We start from the raw sequence: 9,307 nt of genomic DNA, 5'->3' as shown, positions 1-9,307 counted from the left end.
ATTTCGGCAGAACATAGTAATGTGCACGTCCTGTGAATATGAACATCCTATCTCCAGTCGTTACAAGTGATGTTTTCTGAACATGTGTGTATATAGATAGTTCATGCATCTCTGGAGACGACAGTCTCGACTATTTTTGTCTGTTATCGTTATCGATACTGGTATGTCGGTCCTGTTAATTCCAAGACTTCGAGAACTTTTTTTCTTATGATGTAATTACATATTATCTTTTTTCGAATTCTTTCCCTTACGTGTACCGTAAAACCTTTCTTCTTGCCAAATTTCATGATTCTAGATAAACAGGAAGTAACCTATAGTTTTTGATGAGTGAGTTGGCGAGTCTCAAAATATGTAACATAAATAGCCGTACCTTTTGATTTCATGCACTTTTACGCCACCTTGCCTCCTTAGACTTTAGTTACCAACCGTGTACAGGCAGGGTGACGACTCCAGCGAGCCACCAAATGGTGTAAATTGCCCTGAAGATGACCCCATCGCGGGTTGAAACCGGTTGGCGGTAAAATAAATAATGCGAATGTGAATGTCATTTTGAGTAATTGATCATATGGAAAACATTGAAAACAAGAAGGGACAGGATGATAGGACGATGTATTAAGGCATCAAGGAATAACTCCCATGGTACTAGAAGCAGCTATGGAGGGCAGAAACTGTAGAGGAACACACAGACTGCAATATATCCAGCAAATAATTGGGATAGGAGGTGCGACTGATGAAGAGGTGCGACTGATGAAGAGGTTGGGGCAGGAGAGTTATTCTTGGCGAACCATATCAGCCATATCCAGTGATATATGTGGATATTGTCGGTAAAATAGTAAAGAAATAATAGATTCAAGCGTCGTGCTTGTTTTCGATGTTTTACCTCAAGAACAGTGAAAATGTGGTAAGTGATAAACTTTTTTTCCTTTCGTCGTTCGTTTTGGGTGAGGGGCCACGGCACTTAGAAGAAGTTTGTAAAACCTTTCGGAACCGTCTGTAAAGGTTGTTAACAGTCGCTACAGCCTCTTATTGTCAATTTGTTGACTAATACAATCTGTAATTTGCGTGCTGCGAGGTTTGGTGTTCCACGACATATACTCAATTCCTAACTTTAATACTTGACGTAGGTTATGGTGGTATTTTAAATTTTTAAATTCGGTCAAGTAATGATATGAAGCGATGCAAATCAAGTTCTTGTTGCCCCTGGGAGTTGTTAGTTTGGCTGTCTTCAACTGCAGCTGGATTGTCATCTTAGACATTTAGTAATCTAGATAGTTTAGTAAGGACAAGGTAATCAAGAGAAAAAGTAAACAGACACACTAGTTTAACGTGTAATCAAAATAATACTTTTATTAACTTTGGGGTGATGCACAGTGACTATCGAAGGTGATACATGTGTGGCCATGTTGAGCGCTGCGATGATGGGCAATGAACGTCGACGGTGGTGATTGTGGGGCGATGTCGTCTCCACTCTTTGAGGCCCTAATGGTGTCCGTAGCCGAGGCTCAGACCGTGTCCGTATCCTCCGTATCCCAGACTGACGGCGGGGGCGGCGGCGGCGTATCCCAGACCGAGACCGTGTCCGTATCCCAGTCCGTGTCCGTATCCGTAGCCCAGCCCGTGTCCATATCCCAGGCTCAGTCCGTGTCCGTAGCCGAGGCCGACAGCGGGGGCGGCTGCGATGGCGGGGGCGGCCACAGCGACGGGGGCGGCAGCCACCTTAGCCACTGCGGGAGCGTAGTGGGTGGTGCCGTAGCTCACCTGGGCAGAGGAAGAATGTTAAAGCATCGCTAACTAGGTGATCACGCAGTAGCAGGCTATCAGGCATCTTTGCACAATAATCATCCACATCATCTACAAGGTAGCGATCATTTTCATAGCATAAATGCAAATACGCTATAGGTATGCATGCTTCCTCGGCTAATTTCACTGGCATCTTTCCCAGTTGTCGTTTGTGTCGTGGTGTCGTGTTGTCTCAATGTTTCGACAAGTTTCCAACTTGACATCTTCATCTTTACCTGAAGATGGTGAGCAAGAAACTCGTCGAAACGTTGCGACAGCACGACGCCACGACTCGCCTGATAAGATTGTACGAAGACAAAGATTGTAATGGATCAGAAATAAGAATCCCGTGCACCAACAATCTTATCTCGTACATTGTATTCAACGAAACTCAGGAGAATTTTGGAACAGAAAATAAGAGTTCAGGGAGACTAAATAAAAACTTCGAGTTTGTTGATGACGCCGTAGTTCTGAAAGTGACACCAAAGTTATTGGATGAGCATTTGAACGAAAGGAATTGTTTATTGAAGACAGATTATAAGCTGAATATCAATAAGATAGGAGTAATAGAGTGCAGTCAAATTACATCAGGCGAAGGTAAGGGGATTAGATTAAGAAACCGAGACACTAAAGGTAGTAGATGAGTTTTGTTATTTGGGTACCAAAATAACTGACGCTGCTTGACGTACAGAGGATATAAAATTGATACCAGCAGTTCTGGAAAAGAGAAATTTGCTAACGTCGTATACAAATTTTAATTTTAGAAAGTCTTTTCAGCTTGTTGGGAGTACAGCCTTGTATAGAAGAGAAACGTAAATGACAGTTTAGAAAAAAAGACCATAGAATCTGTTGATAGTGGTGTTAGAGGATGGTGCTGAAACTTTGATAGGCTGATGTGATAACTAATGCGGGGGTACTGAATCGATTTGAAGTCAGCAAAAATTAATATCACAACTTGACTAAATGGAGAGGCTGGTTAATAATATACATCTGGAGGGCGGTTTACCTTGCTTATAGTTAGCATGATCAAATGGATGATGGTTGCAGTAGTTACACAGAGATGAAGAGGCTGTTTTTGAAACTTTCTGACAAAATGAAACGGCACGCAAGGCGCAGACTCGAACTTTAACTCCTGAGTTTGAAAGGCAGTACTCTAGCCGAAGAACGTCGGCTGTTAAAATCAAGTCTGTGACTACTAATCTTTCTTTAGCACACAGTTTCGTAAAATTATACAATTTAATTGGTAGGACGGGTGAATCTCACAAGTAAAGTGGTAACTTAGGAAAGGGCAGGTGGCTGAAAGTTGTTCAGGGCTAGAATTTGAAGTCCTTGAAGAAGAAAGGAAGACTAGGTGAGCTGTTATAAGCGTGACGACATGCCAGTGTTTTGAGAGACTATTTTCTGTGGGCCTATCGCACAATGCCAAAGCAACGCATCTAGTTCTAGACCTCCAGTTCGGATTCAGAAGCGCTCATACAAAAGCCTAACCAGTGATTGGTGGAGGAATCGTCTTGTAATGCCCGAGAGTATCTAGGCACAGTATTCAAGGACATCTTCAGAGCACTCGGCCCCATTTCGCACGAAGGGCTGATGTTTAACCTGTAGCACATATTGCTGCTGAAATCCTACCTTGTCGGCAGGACAGTCCCTATGAGGAAACGGGAACGAACTTCGAAGAAGAAGGCACACAACTTGGCCATAGTATCGTAAAGATCTGGTACACTACAGGGTTTCTTATCATGAGCTATCCATTGTGTGAGGAGGTAAGATTCATCGTAACCCCGGAATCAAGTGGCCAGATATACTGTGTTGAAGGTAACTTCAACTAATATAATTAAGTAAAAATAGTCCTGAGGTATAAAAGAGTTCAAAAATGAAGACGCATACAACTATAGATATCTGTGCGGTAAACCCAAAGAACTGGTTAATTCCGACATCCCACAGTACAAGTGGACTTGGATGGAGCCATAGAAAGAGTTCTCAGGGATGGGTGAAGAGGAAGGAGGGGTTTCAATGCGCTACAGGGAGTCAAGTTAATGGAAGATTGAGGACAGCATTTGGCTGTGATGGAGGACGGTGCAGAATACAGGGCATACAGCGTTGACAAAATAAAACTGGCTCAGAAAATATTTCATTCACTTTGAGATAAGAAAGCCCAGATAGGGATGATGTAAGTTTGGTTGCCTGTCTGAAGGTGCATGAAATATTTTCCGAGCCAGTTTTATTTTACTCACCCGATATTTGGGAAAAAATAGACGGGTACACCAAGCCAGGTGCAGTGCTTGTCATTTAACAATTTGTTGCTTGGTGTGGGGATAGTTTGGTGGGGTGCCAACAGAGCTACCTTGGTTGGCCACATATATGGTCCTAGTACCTGTGGTGAGTAGATGGAGGCGAATACGTACCTGTGAGACAGTTGAGACGGCAGCGGGAGCGTGGGCAATAGCTGGAGCGACAGCCACTGCGGGGGCGTGAGCAATGGCGGGGGCGGCGGCGACGGCGACTGCGGGGGCGTGCGCGATGGCGGGGGCGGCGATGGCCGCGGGGGCGGCAGCCAGGGCCAGGCCGTGTCCGTAGCCTCCGTAACCTCCGTAGCCTCCGTATCCTCCGTAGCCTCCGTATCCCAGACCCAGCAGGCCTCGCTTCTCCTGCTTCTTCTCCTCCTCAGCAAACGCCACTGCGGCCAGAGCCAGGACTACGATAGCCTGGGGACAAAGAGTTGGTAGGAAACGTCAACCCAGTATCTAAGGTATCACCTATATGTCCTGTACTACGATAGCCTGAAGATGACGAAGGTCGGAAACGTCAACCCAAAGTCTACAGTATCAGCCTACAAGTCCTTCTGCATCCACACTATGCAAGCCATGTGATGGACAGTATTCAGAGCTCCAATATTAGATTCTCCCATTCGTGTTGCAGTGAATAATGGTGCGCACATTGACTCTTCATAAGCCCTCTAAAATTTTACTTTAATGGACTTCCAGAAAGTAAACAATTTTTATACCGCACACATTGTACTCCAAAACTTACGCATTTGTAATATGTCTTGGAAAAAGTTACAACTTCAATTAGGGAAAAGAGAGTGAACTGTACAACCAGACGATTTTTAAACTCATTATATTTCAAATAAAAATGTGTCAATGAAAGTGAAAGTGCCAACTGAATGGAACTAGGAAAAGGGGTAAGACGATACTGCTGTCTGTCTCCTATCTTTCTCTATTTTACTTGGAAAATGTGATTAACCACTGCCCGCTAGAGGCGCGTTGGATAAAGACAAATGTGGTGTTTGAGACTTGCAGACTTGGTGAAGGCGGTTTTTGAGGGACCGGAGGCGTGATAATCGCAGTGGAAGAGATCAGGACTAAGGGACAGGCTCGAGTTTCTCCCACTTTAGTTGGGGTAACGTCTGCGCTACGAAATCTGCAATAAGGGGACGGGGTTTATCTTGAACTTGGTGCACCATGCCAGGACGGTAGTTTTCGATAGTCATGTTACTTCCTCCATACAACTCCTTCATTTTGCGATGGATGTCTACCGGTTTTTGTCCTTCGGCAGCCAAGGAAAGAGTAACAACATGTTGGTCCTCTTTGGACGCATTTGATAATTTAGTCGCCAAAGTTCACTGTCTGCACTTACCGCATGCAAGTCGCAAAGATACGAACGCCACACTAATCCCTTACCCGTATGTCGGTGCTTATATACCCGCATAGGAGTCGCGCTACGTTACGTAATCGCTGAAGGAACGCCCTGAAAAGGAAACAATTTGATCGCCCCTTATACTAAGAAAGGTAAGGATAGTAGGTTGCGTAAATTCATTCTGTAATGCCTGGTTGACGTAATGTTGTCTTCTTAGTGAAATGCTACGGCCTTTTTACAGACGAGAGAGAATTCTGGCTTTCCACCGCTTCCCTCTGCTCCTTTTCTCCCCTGCATTTTGTGATCTTCGAGACACTGCTAACAACTTCTTTCCTGACTTTTGTATGTCCATCCTTTTAGCAGGAGGTCTCTGGAACGACGGCCGTTTACTATCGTGACGAAAAGTAAAAACACCTGCAGCCGTCCTTATGATTTTAATTTATTTTGTCGCTACCAGTTTCAACGCTTCATTCCGTCATCTTCAGGCTGTCTTTGATGCGGTACAGGTTGATATGGTCCCCATGCATAACCCATCAGTTACCAGCATTACTGGATACGCAGGTAACGTGTCAGCACTCTAACCATTTCCTGACTATCCAACCTATAGTCTGCCTCCAATGGTACAACGCATCAGTCCTCCATACTTCTACCCTCTTACCATACTACACACCAAACAACCAAACACTTTCCCATCGAACAACAAATTATTTTTCTCAAAGAAGGACCTTCAATTTTCAGTGACAGTACAGCGCTTTGTTTTTGAGCCACTATTTCACAGCGTGTTTTAAATCTATTCTTGTTTTCCTTTTACATATGAGATTTCCTGTTCTAAATTAAAAAATAATTTAAAAAAGAAAATCAAATTTAGTTTACGTAAAACTTCATTAAATCCATCCTCACATAATTTAAAAGCTTTCGTAAGTACCTCATCTTCTAAATTAATGTTTTTCGTCTTTGTGTAAGTTATATATCATTTGGCTGAAGAGCAGTTCGATTGCAGCACTGTCCCCCCAAGCCTATATGGGGCGAAGGGAATACAAAAATTAAGAACTAAAAACCCTGTTTTGTTACTGATGTGCCAGGAAATATAAAATGTGGTTGACACGAAAATAATATCGTCTTGACAGGAATGAATGCGCACTGACCCACTTTACAGTGAGGTAGAAATTAGTAAAATGTAGGAAGTAGACATCTTGAATAATAACAGCTTTGGTGCTCTCGTAAAAAATTTATTTAACGACCAGTTTCATAGCCTAGGATCCTCATCATCAAGTTAAATATCGTGCTTCGTGACACAGTATAACAACATGGACGTGACCAAGCATTCTTTGTCTATGAATAAATGACACAATTAGCGGACCAATTTCATTTTTGATTTACTTTACTGAAAAAGCACCATAACTGGTTTCGTGTTTTCACTTTCATCGTAAGACGGCTTGGATGCACCAGTGTACCATATACCGTCATTTAGTCACAGACAAGGTATGTTCAGTCCCATCCACGTTGCATTTTAATATCATCATTCACCATATTTAACATTCTAGGTTACAAAATCGGTCGTTAATTAATCAGTTACTGCCCGCCAGCCATGTGGAGCACGTGTTGGTCTCACCGCGGAATTATAGACACAAACAAGTGATTTCAACAAAGTGTAAGGGCGTGAAGATGGCGTTGAGGCAACGTCGAAACTAGTAGCGAAGTAAGTATAAAATCTTAAGTACAGCTGGAGGAATTTCACTATTAATAAAAATTATACCAGCTGTGTCGCAGCTTCGTCCAGTTTAAATATGGATGTACGAAGAAATAATTTGCAAGTGCAACCAAGCGGTTATAATTGAAGATGTCTACCAATGACTGTGTTTAGGAAGTAATTTGTCTTACACAGGGCCGGCCGGTGTGGCCGAGCGGTTCTGGGCGCTTCAGTCTGGAACCGCGCGACTGCTGCGGTCGCAGGTTCGAGTCCTGCCTCGGGCATGGATGTGTGTGATGTCCTTAGGTTAGTTAGGTTTAAGTAGTTCTAAGTTCTAGGGGACTGATGACCTCAGATGTTAAGTCCCATAGTGCTCAGAGCCATTTTTTTGTCTTACACAGGAAACAGTTTGAGAACGAAACATTATAAATTTAAAACGGTAGAATAGCCGAAATCTGGATCACAAAAAAGTAAATAAATAAATTTAATAATAATTCCGAAAAGAAAAAAAATGGTTCAAATGGCTTTGATCACTATGGGACTTAACATCTTAGGTCATCAGTCCCCTAGAACTTAGAACTACTTAAACCTAACCAACCTAAGGACATCACACACATCCATGCCCGAGGCAGGATTAGAACCTGCGACCGTAGCAGTCCCGTGGTTCCGGACTGCAGCGCCTAGAACCGCACGGCCACTGCGGCCGGCTTCAGGAAAAAAAGGCATAGGTGGACTTAAAATAATCTTTGCCCCACTAACCGTCAATAATGTTGGTCCAAGTAGTCTAGTTGTAGAGTGTGTACGGGGAAAACGAATCCTGACCGGACAGCGGAATTTTTCTGCCTATCTTTAATCTAAACACCTCTCATAGATGTGAGGAGTCTCCACTGCACATGGTTCGGATTCCACGTTAGAATGTAGATCTCGTTCCCCAGGTGGATAGCTGCAGGGACACGCTAGTCTTCGAAGTGGCGTCCAGTTGATAGGCGTGCACTGGGCCATTGAGTCACGTGCTGTACTGTCAGCACTTGGCTCGGTGAGAGAGTTAGCGTACTCACCAGGACCTTCATGTCGATTCGTGTGGTTGCTGCAGCGGCTGCTGGCGAACTGATGACCAGGGTGGACGCTGCAGCGAGTATATATAGTGGGCCATACCGGCCAGTGGCCGTCCTTTCACAGCCAGGGAGGGCGTCGGCGGCAGAGAACAGAACTCAGCGGCGGGCCGCGGGGTGAAAGGCGACGGGAGCGACTTCCCGCCTGTGACGTCACGCGGTGCCACGCGACGCACCGCGCTGACGCACAGTAGTCGGCGTCTGTCTCCGCTTTCAGCCCTGTGAGAGGTGTGCCGGAGGGGGGGGGGGGGGGGCAGGGGAGAGGGTGAGGTCTTAACAGATGCAATACCCGCTCATTACAAAAACCCGAAGATGGAGAAATCAGGAAACCAGGTAACCAACACTTCTGGGAGATATATTGAGAAACTAGCTACACCCGGCAAACTTCGTTCCGCCTCTGAAAATCTTTATTGTTATATCTGACTCGGCAAACGTTGTTTTGCCATATAAATTATCTCTAGTCTATAAGAATAATGTATACCTGTAACACAATTTATACCCCTTCTCTCTCTCCTTGCCTATGCAGGGTGTTACAAAAAGGTACGGCCAAACTTCCAGGAAACATTCCTCACACACAAATAAAGAAAAGATGTTATGTGGATATGTGTCCGGAAACGCTTAATTTCCATGTTAGAGCTCATTTTAGTTTCGTCAGTATGTACTGTACGTCCTCGATTCACCGCCAGTTGGCCCAATTGAAGGAAGGTAATGTTGACTTCGGTGCTTGTGTTGACGTGCGACTCATTGCTCTACAGTACTAGCATCAAGCACATCAGTACGTAGCATCCACAGGTTAGTGTTCATCACGAACGTGGTTTTGAAGTCACAGCAATGATTACAAATGCGGAGTTGAGAGATGCCCATTTGAGGTATGGATTAGCACGAGGCAATAGCCGTGGCGCGGTACGTTTGTATCGAGACAGATTTCCAGAACGAAGGTGTCCCGACAGGAAGACGTTCGAAGCAATTAATCGGCGTCTTAGGGAGCACGGAACATTCCAGCCTATGACTCGCGACTGGGGAAGACCTAGAACGACAACGACACCTGCAATGGACGAGGCAATTCTTCGTGCAGTTGACGATAACCCTA

General features: G+C 44.5%; 1 protein-coding gene across 1 annotated transcript; it reads right to left on the bottom strand.

The window, feature by feature from the left end:
* Positions 1 to 1,320: 1,320 nt before the first annotated feature.
* Positions 1,321 to 8,232, bottom strand: LOC126210145 (cuticle protein 65-like). Its single transcript, XM_049939295.1, has 3 exons — positions 8,164 to 8,232; positions 4,185 to 4,484; positions 1,321 to 1,758 (listed from the first exon to the last, which is right to left on the bottom strand). The coding sequence occupies exons 1-3, from the start codon at positions 8,173 to 8,175 to the stop codon at positions 1,480 to 1,482; spliced, it is 591 nt and encodes a 196-aa protein (XP_049795252.1). The 5' UTR covers positions 8,176 to 8,232; the 3' UTR covers positions 1,321 to 1,479.
* Between the last annotated feature and the right edge of the window lie 1,075 nt (positions 8,233 to 9,307).

The sequence above is a fragment of the Schistocerca nitens genome, chromosome 10 (genome assembly GCF_023898315.1).
Source record: "Schistocerca nitens isolate TAMUIC-IGC-003100 chromosome 10, iqSchNite1.1, whole genome shotgun sequence".
Lineage (NCBI taxonomy): Eukaryota > Metazoa > Arthropoda > Insecta > Orthoptera > Acrididae > Schistocerca > Schistocerca nitens.
This window is presented reverse-complemented; position numbering and strand designations above follow the sequence as displayed.

Coding starts and splice junctions, on each gene's coding strand:
- LOC126210145 (XM_049939295.1), bottom strand. Junction 1,759..4,184: donor CCGTCTCAACTGTCTCACAG/GTACGTATTCGC, acceptor TCCTCTGCCCAG/GTGAGCTACGGCACCACCCA.